The following is a 17,747-nucleotide window of genomic DNA, read 5'->3' on the forward strand; positions in this document are numbered from 1 at the left end:
TGCGTCGCTCTGGAGCGCAGCGAGGGATCTAGTCGGCCGTGGCTCGAATGGTAAAGCATTCTTAAACTCAAACCGTCATTATTGTAGAAGACTTCCTCGTGAACAATCGGTTTTTTTCTGAAGACGGTGAGCTAAGTTCTGTGCGAAATGTATAGAATTTCACGTTGTTTTCGAGATACGGCATAAGCTCATGTCTACAAGCATCAATATTAACAGGTATATTCGTGTTTACTTAGCACAAGTTATTTTTGCGATAAGAATTGAGTTGAGGTTCATGTGCACAGGACTGATGCATATATAAAATGGACAAAATAAAATTGGCCGGAAAAAATATTTATAAGACTGACGTGGAATAGACCCTTGTTAATCAATAGGAGAACTGTCCATCACAGGAAATGCTGTGATTTCGATTCACTACTCGGTTGCTGTCACATGTCTGCGCGTGCGCATCTCCCGCATCTCCCGAGTACGTCGCTGTGTGAGTGAGTGAGAGGAGCAGACGTGTTTAGTGACCAGTTGAATGCAACACAAAATGGTGCTCACGATAAAACAGCGCGTGTTTATTGTTGAGTGTTACGTGAAGCACGATTCGTGGAAAGCCTGTGTGGAACTCTGTGTGCAACGATATGAGATTGGACGTGTTTTGGCAAAGCCGCCAGCAAACTCTGCAATGAAAACCTTAGGGGCAAAATGGCGTGATACGGGCTCTGTAGCGTATAGAAACCGTCACTATCCGAAAAGAGTTCGAGCACCAGAAAACATTGCTGGAGTGAAGGAAAAACTGGAACGAAGTCCGATGAAGTCCCGACGCCATTTATCTGGTGCAAAGTGTGAATTAAGAGATCATCGTGTTGAAACATTATGGAAAAGGACCTGCATCTGTGTCCTTGCAAATTTACTGTTGTGTGCATTCGTTAAAGCGTCCAGACGAACCTTCTCGTCTTGAGAATGACGGTGGTTTCTGAGTGAAGTGGAGTCATCAGTTTTGGATCCTCAGTTTTTATTTCTTGAGATGAGGCCATTTCCAACATCTTCCGTGATGTTAATTAACGAGGGACAATCCCGTGTTAGTCCTATTGTAAATAATTTCCGGGACAGACCACTTCTGTTAAGAGACAATTCGATTCAGTACCTCTGCATTCGTGATTGGATCTATCCATCTCACTTTCAGCATTCTTCTGTAACACCACGTTTCAAAATCTTCTATTTTCATTCTTTCTGAGCTAGTTATTGTCCATGTTTCACTTCCTTACAATGACACGCTCCAGAGGAAAGTATTTAACAACATCTTTCTAAATCCTATATCAATGTTCAAAAAGCAAATTTCTTTTCTTAAGAAAGGCCTTTTATCTGCTTGTAATAGTCTGCATTTTATGTCCTCCTCACTTCTGTCATTGTTCGTTATTTTACAACTTCCTTTAAGACTTCATTTCCTACATACGAACGTGCTCAAAACATCTTTCTAATCTCTATGTCAGGGCCTCTCAGGGTTCCATCACTGTGCACGGTGCAAAAAACCACTTCGCTTGGTTGACCAGAGTGCAGACCCCCCCACTCCTCGATTTGGAGCAATAGCGCTGTCTCTCCCTTTCCCCACGCCTGTTTCGCTCGCTCCGCCTGTCTCCCTTTTCCTCACTGGCTCCGTAGCGCTCCAAATCCGAGCCGAGTTGAGCCGAGCTTAGCCGAGTAGCCCAGATACGAAGCGTTGGTCCGAGCCGAGCCGCGTGGGACCGATGCACTGTGCACAGGAACTCAGCGCCGCAGTTTGCACGCGTGAGATTTTGGGCGTTTGAGAGGCCCTGCTCTATATGATTGTTCAAAAAGTAAATTTCTTTTCTTAAGAAAGACCTCCTTTGCTTGTGCTAGTCTGCATTTTCTGTCCTCCTTACTTCTACCATCGTTATTTTACTACACAAGTAACAATATTCATCTACTTCCTTTAAGACTTCATTTTCTAATCTAATATTTCCAGCATCACCTGACTTCGTTGGACTGCACTCCATTACTTTTGTTTTCGACTTATTTATTTTCATCTTGTACTCCTTACCCAAGACTCTGTCCATACCATTCAGCAATGTCACCTGATCTTCCGCAAACTCAGATAAAATAACAATAGCATCGGCAAATCTCAGGGTTTTGATTTCCTCTCCTTGAATTATGAATCCTTTTCCAATGTCTTCTCTGGTTTCCTTTACCGTCTGTTCTATACATCTACTTCGTTTCTTCATTTCCTGCATGACCGGACTGCGTTCGAGTGCACTCCATTACATCCGTACTCCTTCCCCAAGAGACAACCCATATCGAGCGTAAAACAACTGGTGTTCCTGTAAGTGTTTTGTTTTATTTCAGAGTTCTGTTACCGCTTCCCGAACCAGACAAGCTTGGACGGAGGGTGCTTCTCCAGCGGATGGGACGCTACGACCCCAGCAGACTGAATGCCATGCATATGTTCAAGTTAACTCTTCTGCTGGCTGATATCATGATGATAGAAGACGACATATCTATGATCAACGGGTCCGTCTTCCTCATGGACATGGATGGTGTCACCTTATCGCACGCCATGCAACTACAGCCTACCCTCATCAAGAAAACTATGATGTGCTTCCAGGTGAGAACATTTTGATAACCATTTAGGGCAGTGTCACATTTTAATAGCTTACAGAAATAACAAGAAACTCTACTATCGTTACGTAATGAATTACATTTCTACTAAAACTGAAATATATCTGGCGATTACAACCCAGGAAATAAGAGGTTAATTATACACTGTAACTACAGTTACTCTTAATAATAATAATAATAATAATAATAATAATAATAATAATAATAATAATAATAATAATAATAATAATAATAATAATAATGTTATTGGCTTTACGTCCCACTAACGACTTTTTACGGTTTTCGGAGAAGCCGAGATGCCAGAATTTAGTCCTGCAGGAGTTCTTACCGAGCTCGATAGCTGCAGTCGCTTAAGTGCGGCCAGTATTCAGTATTCGGGAGATAGTAGGTTCGAACCCCAATGTCGGCAGCCCTGAAAATGGTTTTCCGTGGTTTCCCATTTTCACACCAGGCAAATGCTGGGACTGTACCTGAATTAAGGCCACGGCCGCTTCCTTCCCATTCCTAGCCCTTCTCTGTCCCATCGTCGCCATAAGACCTAACTGTGTCGGTGCGACGTAAAGCAACTTGCAGGAGTTCTTTTACATGCCAGTAAATCTACTGACACGAAGCTGACGTATTTGACCACCTTCAAATACCACCGGACTGAGCCAGGATCGAACCTGCCACGTTGGGGTCAGAATGCCAGCGCCTTAACTGTCTGAGCCACTCAGCCTGGCAAAGTTACTTTTGCCTCACTTGAATTGAAAATTTTCCCTTCTGCTTTTCATTGAAGCAAGGTGTTGGTATTATTGTGGGTGGTCTGGTATGGCGTGAAAAAGAAATTACCCAGCGAGTTCGCCGCGCGGTTAGGGTGGCGTAGCTGTGAGCTTGCATTCGGGAGATGGTGTGTTCGAACACTACTGTCGGAAGCCCTGAAGATGGTTTTCCGTGGTTTGTCATTTTCACACCAGACAAAAGCTGTACCTTAATTAAAGCCATAGTCGCTTCCTTCCAACTCCTAGCCCTTTCCTATCCCATCGTCACCGTAAGACCTATCTGCGTTGGTGCAACGTAAAGCAAAAATTGTAAATTTAAAACATGGAAATTAAATTACCTTTGCGAGATGAGAGAAAGTAGGAATGAAGTAATCTCTGCAGAGTGGCGCAATCTAACGGGGACATTTGGAACCGTTTCTCAGTAGGGGACTTGCTAGTCTTGTGCAACTGCCTGAGACCGCTAGTGGCGAGCATGCTACCTGATGCTATGCAGGCTTAGGCTCGTCCTTGCGCAGGTAGATTGCACCGCGCTGTCCGCTAGAGAGTTGGCGTAGGAAAGCAAACCCTCTGAGTTTGATTCGAAGCCAGCAGCGTTTGTTGGTCCGTTACGAAGCATTACTACAGCGAACGATCAAGGAGGGTTGACTTTAACATGTTTTCGAATATATGTTAGGTTTATTAAACCAACACATTAGAAGAAAAAATGACAAATGAAGTGTAAAATTATTGGGAGTTGTGCAACCCTGCAACAATACCATGCACCGCCCCTGATTTAGGGCCTGGATATTCCTAAAGGCTGGTTCTACGGGGTGTACAACAGTATAGCACGAATCCATTTAAACCTTGGAATGGAAACATGGGGCATACAGTGCCCCAGATAAATTAATTTTCGCTGTCATTTTATAAGGGGCGATCAAAAAGTTTCCGTTCGACGGCCGTACAGACCTGAATCGGGATGACAATCAGGCAAAATCACCGTGAGCATTGAGACACTCATCCCAGCGACGCACCAGGTTGAAGATCCCCGTGTGGTAAAATACCGTGTCCTGCTGCGTGAAGAAGTCCGTAACCGCCTGCTGCACATCCTCGACCGACAGGAAGGCTTTTTTGAGGGGACCGAAGAAGTGATAATCGCATGGGGAGAGATCAGGACTATAGGGCGGCTGCTCGAGTTGTCCGTAATGGACGAGGCTGGCCTTCCAGATCGACCGGCGTCTTGCGTCAAAGGGCTACCCGCACGTAACTTAGCGCACCATTCCACAACGGTGGTTTTCGATAGACATGCTGCGCCATACACAGTCTCCGATGGATGTCCACCGGTATTTGTCCTTAGGCAGCCAAGAACAGAATAACAGCACGTTGGTCCTGTTTGGACGCATTTGGTAAAACGTCGCCATAGTTCACGTGGCCGCATTTAACGCACACAGATCGGCACGACACTACTGCTGCAGCAACGCCCGCAAATGGAAACTTTTGATCTGATAACGCCTTATATGTTGATAGTATTTGTGAACGTCATATGATGTGACTTTTCTTCAGGAGAAGTCAGCATTCGAATATTACGAATTGTTATTGTATACAGCATTTCTTTCGTGCTCTGTGGTAGCTTTGAGGCATGCAGCATCCCATGTTATAGTTACCGTTCGTTCATTGTTCTTCCAAGTATTTTATTGTTTGTAGAACTGTCATTGTTCCTCCGGCAACGAACATGATTGATTTGTTTTCTATGACTCCTTCCATACTTACAGGTTAATAATATGTCTGGAAAAGACTTTTATTGCCGGGAAAGATGATGACTGAATTCGAAACGAACTGATGAAGTCAGATCAAGGGAAGAGTGTACAGAGTCCCACTTATGAACTGAGACCGTCGAAGCAACGTTTTTACACTCGGATACGTATGCTGCAGTATGGGAGGCGCGCACATAGTTGTTGACCTTGCAAGCAGCCTGCACGTGTTCGACCTGGCAAGCATCAGTCGCCAGTCAGCATCTCAGCTGTTAACATGGCGAGACAGTTATCACTGCAACAGTGTATTTTCGTATGTTAAAATGCTGGTTTCATCTTAATGGTCGTATGAACAGTCATAAATCTCGCTATTGGTGTGCAGAAAATCCTAATGGTCTTTATGAAATTCCCTGTTACGATAGGAAGATTGGTGCTTGATGTGCTATTAGTGTAAGACGAAAAATTGAGCCTACATTTTTCGAGGCGGCAGCAAATGCAGAGAGGTACCGAGATGACATTTTGACGTCGTTCTTCTATCTGTTAACGGGAGAAGAATAATCGTGTGGGTGGGTTCAACAAAAGAAGATTTCCTTGTTACAATCTGGAAGTGTTTGCAGACAGAGTAATCAGTGCTGGTCTATTTCCCCCTCGTTCTGCAGATCTAACAGTGTGTGATTTTTTTCTTCTTTGGTAAAATGGAAGAAAGTGTATCGAACAAATCCTCAAACATTGGAGGAATTGAAATAAAACATTACGAATGTAATCGGAAACATTACAGTGGCAGGAGTCACTCGCGTCAGCTAGAATGTGGGTACCAGATACTGTGTGGAGACGAGAAGAATGCACGAATGAGGAATGTGGTCTGCAAGCACGAACTTCCTGTTCTGCCCAGACAGATCGGCTCTTATCTGCTACACGAAAACATTGACTCACACTTTGCAGTTTGCTGGATTACAACTGACAAGAGCGAAGGGCTAGTAGTATAAGGTAATATAAAGTCGCCTGGGTAGTAGCGAAGTTACTATGGTAACCATTGCGTCTCGGGCTCAGCTGGTGAAAACCCCTTCGCCCCGTGCCTCACTGGGCATGTGCATTCTTCTGATCTCCCAACAATACAGTGCCTGGTAACCCAGGAAGGACGATACTTCTAGCATCTTTATAAGGTAAAATTTCATGTAAGATTGTATACACGCTTAAAGCAGGGCGTCCGCGCGTGACGTTACGTTCGGTTGAGGCAGCTGCCGTAGTGCAGAGTGCGTTCGGTCTTAATTTATATAAGAGACCCTGTAGTCCATCCATCGTAATCTTGGTCTTCCTCGTCCTCTCCTCCCCGTCATCTGTCCTTGGTTTTTTTTTTTTTTTGATTTTCACAACGTGCATTTTCGGTGCTAGTTTTGTGTTGTCCAGGATCACAAGTAGGCCTACTCGTAGACTGGATAATTTCTAACTTTTCAGCCTCCCTTATTTTGTCCAATAACATAAAATAAGTAATTATCTTACTAATTTTGAGCAATGGTTGCAATGATTTAACTTACAACTTATTGAAAATTGATGTGGACATCTTGATGTTGCGGATATAGAACAACTTCTTGTTCCCGGCTTTGTTACGAACCTATGGATCCTGTGAAACATGGCGTCTTAAGCCTAATCCTACCAAGTGTTCCTCTATCTCTATCACGCTTCTAAAATCCCCTATTTCCCTCCCTCCTCGGTCCAACCCAACCAGAACAAAACCACTTAGGAGTGTTGTTTGATAGTTGTTACTTGTCCTCCATATACAAAACATAATCTCGAGAGCAATGCCACTTCTCGTTTTGTTATATAGATTTTCTGACATCAGCGATATTCACGCCCTCATAGCCTACCAGGTTTCTTGCATCCTATCGATTATTGAATTCGCGTCTCCCATTTGGTTTACCTCTCCACCCAATAATCTGAATCGCATCGCCTGCGTGTAGTTATTATTGTGTGCTGTTGTTAGAGCCAGAATATGTGATTGTCGAAATTTGAGCAGCAATCGGATTCTGGAAGAGTTAAACCTTTGCCGAACTTAGATTCCTCTTAACGGTTTATTTCGCCCTCCTAAAACTACATCCTTCTTTTCATGTCCCAACTCACGAAACCAGGATAAAACCGTCCCTTCATATTTCGTATACCCGCCTCTCTCTCGTTCAAAGAACTTTATTTATCCGCATTCCAACCCTCCTTAACTCTCTGTCTTCTGACAGGAACTTGGACCTTTCCACTTCGTATGTCCCCTTTAATCAAATCTTCCTTAACTTAATCTAGCTCATTTTCTTCACATTTCTTTTTTTTTCTGCGTGCTGTCCCCTCTATTGTACATAATCATTTATTTACTTTTTAGTGTGCTATACCGTTACTTACGTGCCATATCTGTGTTTATCTTACTGTGCCTAGCTATAAGCTCTTCACTTCGTTTCACTTTCAATCCTTAATTTAATTTTTCTTCGTTCCTCTGTCATTTAGCTTTTCAGTTTGTATTGTGATACTCCGCTGTAAATATATTTTTCATTGGAGAACTCTGTAATCCGGCATCTTACTGTTTCGGTTTCCCAAGAAAATAAATAAATAAATAAATAAATAAATAAATAAATAAATAAATAAATAAATAAATAAATAAATAAATAAATAAATAAATAAATAAATAAATAAATAAATGAATAAATGAATGAATAAATAAATAAATAAATAAATAAATAAATAAATAAATAAATAAATAAATCATATCATATCACGGCACCAACTTGCGAGAATCAAAACTGAATATTCAATTCGTGTACACGGTACCTTCTGCTGGAATATTTAGAGTAAGTTTATCTCTCAATAAATCTCAAAATAAGGTACCGGTACTAAGTACAGGCGTACCGGCAGAAAAAATGCACTGTAAATGTAACTATTATTGCCATGGCGTCAGGTTGAAGACAGATGCTGACAAAGTAATAGTACTGTCAGGTATGAATATACGTACTAAGTTTTTAAATAAATATGCGATGCAATAAAAAGGAAACAAACTATATGACATTGATAACAAAGGATTCATTTTGTTTTTCAGAACGGATATCCAGCGCGCTTGAAGGCCATCCACTACGTCAACTATCCACCAACGTTTGAGTCATTCCTTCAGATATTCAAGCCGTTCCTGAAAGATAAGATCTTGAATAGGGTAAGAATTTCTTCATAAATTTCTTCTTCTTCCTCCTCCTCCTCTTCATCATCATCATCATCATCATCATCATCATCATTATTTCCCCTTTTCCAGCTGACACCGACTGGGGGCAGATATATTTCTTCTCCACTCTCTCTCCACCATTTCTCATCCAACATTGTATTCCAGTCCAAGTTCCGTTGTCCTATGCTGTTCTTCACAGAGTCCATCCATCGAAATCTTGGTCTTCCTCGTCTTCTCTTCCCTGTCATGTGCCTTTCCGGTGCTTGTCTTTCTTCTTTCATCCACTTAAATTGTCCAAACCACCTCAATATGTTCTGTTATAGTTTGTCATTTAGTTTTTGCACAATTAGCTCTTTTCGTAAGTCTTCATTTCTCACTCTATCCCTCTTTGTGTACTGTACCACACTCCTCAGGGATTTCATTTCCGCTGCATGTACTCTACTCTCATCTCTCTGAATCACTGTCCAGGTTTCTGCTGCACATGCCATTATAGTTAAGTAACATCCCTTGTACATTACTTCTTTAGCCTTCATTGGTACAACTTTATTCCATATTGTATCTTCCTACTAATTTACAAATCCATTCAGTTCATTTCTCAAGTATTTGAAGTGTTCTATTTCCAGATCCTTGTCTCCAATTTTGATACCACCATTGTCTTCTTCTGCACGTTGATCCTTAATCACCATTGTTCATTCCTTTTATTCAGTACATATATCTACAATCAAATCAATCACTAGTGATCTGCATTTAGGGCAGTTGCCCAGGTGGCAGATTCCTTATCTGTTGCCTTCCTAGCCTTTTCTTAAATATTTGCAAAGAAATTTCAATTTATTGAACAGCACCCTAGGTAAGTTATTCCAATCCCTAACTCCCTTTCCTATAAAATAATATTTGCTCTAGTTTGTCCTCTTGAATTCCCACTTTATCTTCATATTGTGATCTTTCCTACTTTTAAAGACACCGCTCAAACTTATTCGTTTACTGATGTCATTCTACGCCATCTGCTGTTCTACATCCCCCTCATGGGCGCCCGCAAGGGGGGACCAGGGGGGCCACTTTCCCCCCCTGGAATTCTAAAGATGTTGATGTTCAATTGTTTAATATCATACCAGATTATTTCATAAACTGAAATTACTGAGTACTGACAGTCATCTAGCATATGTTATAACTGGAAGTTTCTGTAAATAATTTAATGTTGCTGACGTTATATTGGTTTTTATATTCAAGAAAATTGTTAATGTGCCCCCCCCCCCTGGAAAAGATCCTGCGGGCGCCCATGCTCCCCCTCATCTTCTCCCCAGGCAACATCATCGTCCGAAAACATCATTACCTTCATTCTTTCCCCTGTATAATCTTCCCTTGCTGCCTTTTTGATGTCATCAATCACCATTATGAACAATAAAGGTGACAAAACACTCCCTTGTTTTTATCCCATTGCCAATTCCAAACCATTCTGTTCCACCCACTGTTGTCTTCACACAGCTGCAACAGTCTATACCAGGCGGCTCGCGAGGGCGTACTTTCTACTTAAAATTGTCCCGCATGCACTAGTGATACATGGGATGTTTTATCACTTGATTTCGAAGGAGTGCTACAGCGTGCTGTATTGTGGATGTTGTGAAACAAATAGCAGTCATCTTACTGCACATGTTTCGTAACAGGGTGCATTGGTAAATACGCCAAAGGCGCAAAAAAGAAAATGTAATAACTTATTAATCTATACAGGTGTAGACATTCCACTCTATAAAAGAGCTTTTTGTATGAAACAAAAAGTAATACTGATCGGCAAAATGCGTGTGTAGAAAGCAGACGGCTGTTTGGAGCTGTGGCTGCATTCTCACCAGATTCTCTACAGATTAAAATGACATATGTTTATTCGTTGTTGCTGAACACACTAGCCTAGAACTATTCGGTCGTAAAAAAGGTTTACTAATACAAGGGGTTGCATCAGACGGGTAGCGCAGGGGAACATGCTGCGAGCGACCGTCCGGTCATTATCTCTTCATATTCTGCCGTAACCTGCCTGCTGGCAGTAGTGCCCCTGTGGAAATCAGTTAGTAGACATCCCATTCGTCATTTGTGCATGCGGGACATTTATAAGTTAAAGGTACGGCGCTCGCGAGCCGCCTGGTATTTTATAAAATGAGTGTTTTGTACGTACATTACTCAGAATTTAAAAATAATGGTATTTCTGTATCCATCATGTCCATAGCAACAAGGAAATGCACTTTTTACATACATACATACATACATTATCATTATAGACTGTTATGCCTTTCAGCGTTCAGTCTGCAAGCCTCTGTGAATTTACTAAACGTCGCCACAATCCTCGATTTGCAACTAGTGTTGTGGCCTCATTTAGTTCTATAACTCTTATCTTTAAATCGTTAGAAACCGAGTCTAACCATTGTCGTCTTGGTCTCCCTCTACTTCTCTCATCCTCCATAGCAGAGTCCATTATTCTCCTAGGTAACCTATCCTCCTCCATTCGCCTCACATGACCCCACCACCGAAGCCGGCTTATGCGTACAGCTTCATCCATCGAGTTCATTCCTAAATTAGCCTTTATCTCCTCATTCCGAGTACCCTCCTGCCATTGTTCCCACCTGTTTGTACCAGCAATCATTCTTGCTACTTTCATGTCTGTTACTTCTAACTTATGAATAAGATATCCTGAGTCCACTCAGCTTTCGCTCCCGTAAAGCAAAGTTGGTCTGAAAACAGTCCGATGTAAAGATAGTTTCTTCTGGGAGCTGACTTCCTTTTTACAGAATACTGTTGATCGCAGCTGCGAGCTCACTGCATTAGCTTTACGACACCTTGATTCAATCTCACTTACTATATTACCATCCTGGGAGAACACACAACCTAAATACTTGAAATTATCGACCTGTTCTAGCTTTGTATCACCAATCTGACATTCAGTTCTGTTGAATTTCTCACCTACTGACATCAATTTAGTCTTCGAGAGGCTAATTTTCATACCATACTCATTGCACCTATTTTCAAGTTCCACGATATTAGACTGTACGCTTTCGGCACAATCTGCCATTAAGACCAAGTCGTCAGCATAGGCCAGACTGCTTACTACATTTCCACCTAATTGAATCCCTGCCTGCCATTTTATACCTTTCAGTAGATGATCCATGTAAACTACAAACAGCAAAGGTGAAAAATTACAGCCTTGTCTAACCCCTGTAAGTACCCTGAACCAAGAACTCATTCTACCATCAATTCTCACTGAAGCCCAATTGTCAACATAAATGCCTTTGATTGCTTTTAATAATCTGCCTTTAATTCCATAGTCCCCCAGTATGGGGAACATCTTTTCCCTCGGTAACCTGTCATATGCTTTCTCTAGATCTACGAAACATAAACACAACTGCCTATTCCGCTCGTAGCATTTTTCAATTACCTGGCGCATACTGAAAATCTGATCCTGACAGCCTCTCTGTGGTCTGAAACCACACTGGTTTTCATCCAACTTCCTTTCAATGACTGATCGCACCCTCCCTTCCAAGATGCCAGTGAACACTTTGCCTGGTATATTAATCAGTGAGATACCTCGATAGTTGTTGCAATCCTTCCTGTTCCCTTGCTTATAGACAGGGGCAGTTACAGCTTTTGCCCAATCTGAAGGTATCTTACCAACACTCCACGCTAATTTTACTAATCTATGAAGCCATTTCATCCCTGCCTTCGCACTATACTTCACAATTTCAGGTCTAATTTCATCTATTCCTGCTGCCTTATGACAATGGAGTTTATTTACCATCCTTTGCACTACCTCAAGCATAATTTCACCAACATCATTTTCCTCCTCCCCATTTGCTTGGCTGTTCACAATACCACCAGGATGATTTCCTTTTACATTGAGAAGATGTTCAAAATATTCCCTCCACCTCTCCAATGATTCCCTGGGATCTATTATGAGTTCACCTGAATTACTCAAAACACTGTTCATTTCCTTTTTCCCTCCCTTCCTAAGATTCTTTATTACTGTCCAGAAAGGTTTCCCTGCTGCTTGACCTAGCCTTTCCAGGTTGTTACCAAAATCTTCCCAAGACTTCTTTTTGGATTCAACAACTATTTGTTTCGCTCTGTTTCTTTCATCTACATAAAACTCCCTGTCTGCCTCGGCCCTTGTTTGGAGCCATTTCTGATAAGCCTTCTTTTTACGTTTACAAGCTGCCCTCACTTCATCATTCCACCAAGATGTTCGCCTTTTCCCATCTTTACACACAGTTGTTCCTAGGCATTCCCTTGCTGTTTCTACTACAGCATCCCTGTATGCCACCCATTCACTTTCTATATCCTGAACCTGCTTACTGTCTACTGTTCGAAACTTCTCACTAATCATATCCATGTACTTCCGTCTAATTTCCTCGTCCTGGAGATTTTCTACCCTTATTCGTTTGCAGACAGATTTCACTTTCTCTACCTTAGGCCTAGAGATACTTAGTTCACTACAGATCAGATAGTGGTCTGTATCATCGAAAAACCCCCGGAAATCTCGTACATTCCTAACAGATTTCCTGAATTCGAAGTCTGTTAAGATATAGTCTATTATGGATCTGGTACCCCTAGCCTCCCATGTGTAGCGGTGAATAGCCTTATGCTTGAAGAATGTATTCGTAACAGCTAAACCCATTCTAGCACAGAAGTCCAGCAAACGCTTCCCATTCCCATTAGCTTCCATATCTTCCCCACATTTACCAATCACCCTTTCGTATCCTTCAGTTCTATTCCCAACTCTCGCATTGAAATCACCCATTAGCACTATTCTATCCTTGCTGTTGACCCTGACCACGATGTCACTCAATGGTTCATAAAACTTGTCAACTTCATCCTCATCTGCACCCTCACATGGTGAATACACGGACACAATTCTAGTCCTAATTCCTCCAACTGACAAATCTACCCACATCATTCGCTCATTTACGTGCCTAACAGAAACTATGTTCCGTGCAATGGTATTCCTGATAAAGAGCCCTACCCCAGACTCTGCCCTTCCCTTTCTAACACCCGTCAAGTACACTTTATAATCTCATATCTCTTCCTCGTTATCTCCCCTTACCCGAATATCACTTACTCCTAGCACATCCAGATGCATCCTCTTTGCTGACTCAGCCAGTTCTACTTTCTTTCTTCCATAAGCCCCATTAATATTGATAGCTCCCTATCGAATTCCATTTCGTTCGCCAAGTTGTTTCCAAGGAGACCCTCGCCTGTCAAATGGGAATGGGACTCCGTTACTCCCATAGGTCCCAGGCTTGCTTAAAATGTTCTTTTGTTTGCCAGGGGCTTTACGTCGCACCGACACAGATAGGTCTTATGGCGACGATGGGATAGGAAAGGCCTAGGAGTTGGAAAGAAGCGGCCTTAATTAAGGTACAGCCCCAGCATTTGCCTGGTGTGAAAATGGGAAACCACGGAAAACCATTTTCAGGGCTGCCGATAGTGGGATTCGAACCTACTATCTCCCGGATGCAAGCTCACAGCCGCACGCCTCTACGCGCACGGCCAACTCGCCCGGTTTAAAAATGTTCTGAGCTCGGTCGATTCATAAAGCAGGATGCTACCCTACTTGCACATAGTCCAAGAGAGGATCTCTCCTCTAACGGGTTATGGACCACCGGTGAATTGTATAGTCCTAGCCGCCTGAGCACAAGGAGGGCCAGGACTCAGAATATGTCCGAGATGCCCACTCCCATTCCATAGCAACTGGTATCCCGACTCTCAGGACCACTTACTAGGCCACTCAGCCGTTGCCCATGGTTCACGAACTAGGACGTGACTACAGTAACCCACAAACATGAACCACTTTTGAATTTTTCGTTTTTTCTCTCTGTGTGCCTGTCTGCCTGTATGTATGTACGGGCATTACGAGGAAATGGCTGAGTAGAACTTAATGAAAATCGGTTCGTAAAGTCGGGGAATGAGGAAATACAATCTAGGCTATAAATAACTTAATTCACGCTTAGTGAAATGGTAGTTTAGGGGAAGGCAAAGAATTTAATTCTCAAATTTATCCGTTATTATTGGTCCGATCGAAAAATACCACATAGCGAATGTTATACAGAATTAAATTTTCGATAATTTATGTCTTATACATTTTCACAGTAGGTGCTATGATAAGAGATATTGGAGAATTTTGAGTTTTGTTGCTAAGTCCATATCAAGAATGAACCACGAGAAAATGGGTGAACAGAATTTAATGAAAATCAGTATGTAAAGTCTGAAAATAAGGTGCTGCAGTCTGGGTTAGAAATCATTTTTATTCACGCTGAATGAAATGATAGTTAAGGGGAAGGTGCGTAATTTTATTTAAAAACCTATGTTATTGGTCCTATCGCAAAGTATTACATACCGTAACAAAACTTGTAGAGAATACAAGTTCCAATCCTTTATGTCTTATGCAGTTGTATTGGAAATATTATTTAATCGTGTTAACTGGTGATGCCTTTTGTCATGATTGTTTTAAGGTGTAAAACCGCATAGTCATCGGTCAACATCGAGAAAGAAAAATGTGAAGATGATTATAAAAAATGAGAAAAATGTCATAAAGGAATGATCTGTCTGATCAATGGTAACGTTATATTGACCATTGTTGTAATGTGGTTTGTCTCTTCACCTGCCACTCATATCCGATAGATATCCCGAGTAAAACAGCATGACTGAATATTGGCGGAAAGTAGCTGCTATATGCTACATAATTGTCGCCTCAACGACGGGTACTGCAGCTTGTTATCTTATATTGCTTTTCTTCTTCTTCTTAAACTTCTTCTTCTCCTTAATCTGTTTAGCCTCTAGGGTTGGATTTTCCCTCGGACTCAGCGAGGGATCCCACCTCTACCGCCTCAGTGGCAGTCACCTGGAGCTTCAGACTCTCGGTAAGGGGATACAACTGGAGAGGATGACCAGTGCCTCGCCCAGGCGGCCTCAACTGCTATCCTGAACAGGGGCCTCGGTGGGGGATGAGAAGATTGGAAGGGATAGACAATGAAGAGGGAAGGAAGCAACCGTGGCCTTAAGCTAGGTACCATCCCGGCACTTGCCTGGAGGGGAAGTGGGGAACCACGAAAAACCACTTCCAGGATGGCTGAGGTGGGAATTGAACCCACCTTTACTCAGTTGACCTCCCGAGGCTGAGTGGACCCCGTTCCAGCCCTCATACCACTTTTCAAATTTCGTGGCAGAGCCGGGAATCGAACCCGGGCCTCCGGGGGTGGCAGCTAATCACACTAACCACTACACCACAGAGGCGGACTTATATTGCTTTTACCTTTGTTATTAGCCCCTTACCAAAGCCCCTCTGTGTCAGTCTTTCCCAAACTTTTGTTCTGGGAAAGCTGTCTTATGCCTTGTCTAAGTCTATAAAAGTCATTACTATACTCTTTCCATATTCCGAGATTTTTTCCATAATGTGTCTCGTCCGACTCGTTGGCTGAATAGTCAGCGTACTGGTCTTGGAATCAGAGGTTCGATTCCCGGCCTGGTCGGAGATTTTAACCTTAAATGGTTAATTCGCTTGGCTCGGGGACTGGGTATTTGTGCTATTCCCAACACCCCTGCAACTCACACACCACATATGACACTATCCTTCACCACAATAACACGCAGTTACCTATACATGCCAGATGCCGCCCACCCTCATCGGAGGGTCTGCCTTACAAGGGCTGCACCCGCCTAGAAATAGCCACACGAAATTATATATTATATAATCTGTCTCAAAATGAAAATGGGTACCATTGTTGACCGTCCACTTCTGAATCCAAATTGTTCCTGCTGTAAGTGACTTTCCACCTTTCCTTCCTTATCTTGGCAACATGGGAGATGATGGTGATTCCTCGGTAGTTACCGCATACATTTATTGTCCGTATCAAATATTCTATAAATTTTCGATTTATAATGTATATACGACGGTTGAGTCATAAATCATGGCAAGTATTTTTTTCTCGCGAACAGGAAATAACACGGAAAATCTAAGATATGCACTTGGAAATATAGGGCATGTACTTATGCATAGTGCCTGAAGACAAATTCTGAGTTCAGGAGATTCCCGTAGGAAAGGGACAGAACATAGGCCATTGTTAAACATTGTTTTATAATGGTGTGAAATGAAATGGCGTATGGCTTTTAGTGCCGGGAGGTCCGAGGACAAGTTCGGCTCGCCAGATGCAGGTCTTTTGAATTGACTCCCGTAGGCGACCTGATGATGAAGACGACACATACACCCAGCCCCCGTGTCAGCGAAATTAACCAATTATGGTTAAAATTCCCGACCCCGCCGGGAATCGAACCCGGGACTCCTGTGGCCAAAGGCCAGCACGCTAACCATTTAGCCATGGAGCCTTTTATAATGGTATAGGCAGCAAATACACAAGACTACGTACAAAGGACAGGTCTCCACTGGTTACAGACCTTCGAAATAGTTACCCAAGGTTTCCACTGTGCGTTGCCAGCGGTGGGGCAGACGCTGAATACCATTCGCTACATGTGTATCGCTAAAGTGTGACACCTCTCTCCGAAATGCTGTTTCGATGTAATCTTTGTTAGCAAACCGTTGTCCAGGTTATGGCTTCTTGACTTTGGGGATTAGATCACAGTCACATGGGCTCAGATCAGGCGAATAAGGCGACTGTGGAAGAACCTCCCATCCCCACCGTTGTAAGCGACGCTGAGCGATGGCTGCTGTGTGCGCTGTCGCGTTATCGTGTAGGATTATGGCGTTGTCCACAAGATCTGGACGTTTGATTGACTCTACACGGCGCAATTGGTACAACAAAAAGGAATTGTAATAAACTGCATTGACAGTGTGCCCCTCACGCACTGGATGACACACAAGAACACCTTGCTTGTTGACTTCCACTTTGTGAAGCTCTCACTCACACATGGAACTTGGGGGCATCGTACGCAAGTACATACCGTACGTTTCCAAAGACATATATTAGATTTTAGGTGTTTTCTCCTGTTCGCGAGAAAAAAGAAGTTGCCATGACTTATGACTCAACCTACGTATTTTCCCAGGATGGTAGTAGGGTAAGTTAAAATGAATCAAGGTGTATCTAAGGTAATGCTGTGAGCCATCAGTGTTGCCATGAACGGTCTGGCTGCACTGATCTGGCTGTACGGGACTGAAAGCTGGGTGGACTCAGGATATCTTATTCTATTTGCTGTTTGTTTTACGTCGCGCCGACACAGACAGGTATTAAGGCAACGATGGAATTTGACAGGGAGAGGACTGGGAAAGAAGCGGTCGTAGCCTTAATTACAGGCCAGTCAGCTTGACATGTGTTGTTCGTAAGCTCTGGGAAGGCATTCTTTTTGAATATTTTAGATACGTTTGCGAAATTACTGAACTGGTGAGATAGAAGGCAGTTCGAGTTTGGAACAAGTTATTCCACTGATGCTCAACTTGTAGGATCCCAGCAAGATAAAGCAGATATT

The 17,747-nt window shown here is 42.7% G+C and overlaps 1 protein-coding gene across 2 annotated transcripts in view; it reads left to right on the forward strand.

The window, feature by feature from the left end:
* The window catches only part of LOC136885999 (retinol-binding protein pinta), an 83,055-nt gene that overhangs the window by 47,095 nt on the left and 18,213 nt on the right, over positions 1-17,747 (forward strand). For both annotated transcript variants that reach the window (XM_067158711.2, XM_067158710.2), the window contains exons 4-5: positions 2,350-2,608; positions 8,181-8,291. In XM_067158711.2, the coding sequence (XP_067014812.2) occupies positions 2,350-2,608; positions 8,181-8,291 (370 nt within the window). The remainder of the gene's footprint in view (positions 1-2,349; positions 2,609-8,180; positions 8,292-17,747) is intronic.

This window comes from Anabrus simplex, chromosome X (genome assembly GCF_040414725.1).
Source record: "Anabrus simplex isolate iqAnaSimp1 chromosome X, ASM4041472v1, whole genome shotgun sequence".
Taxonomy (NCBI): Eukaryota; Metazoa; Arthropoda; class Insecta; order Orthoptera; family Tettigoniidae; genus Anabrus; species Anabrus simplex.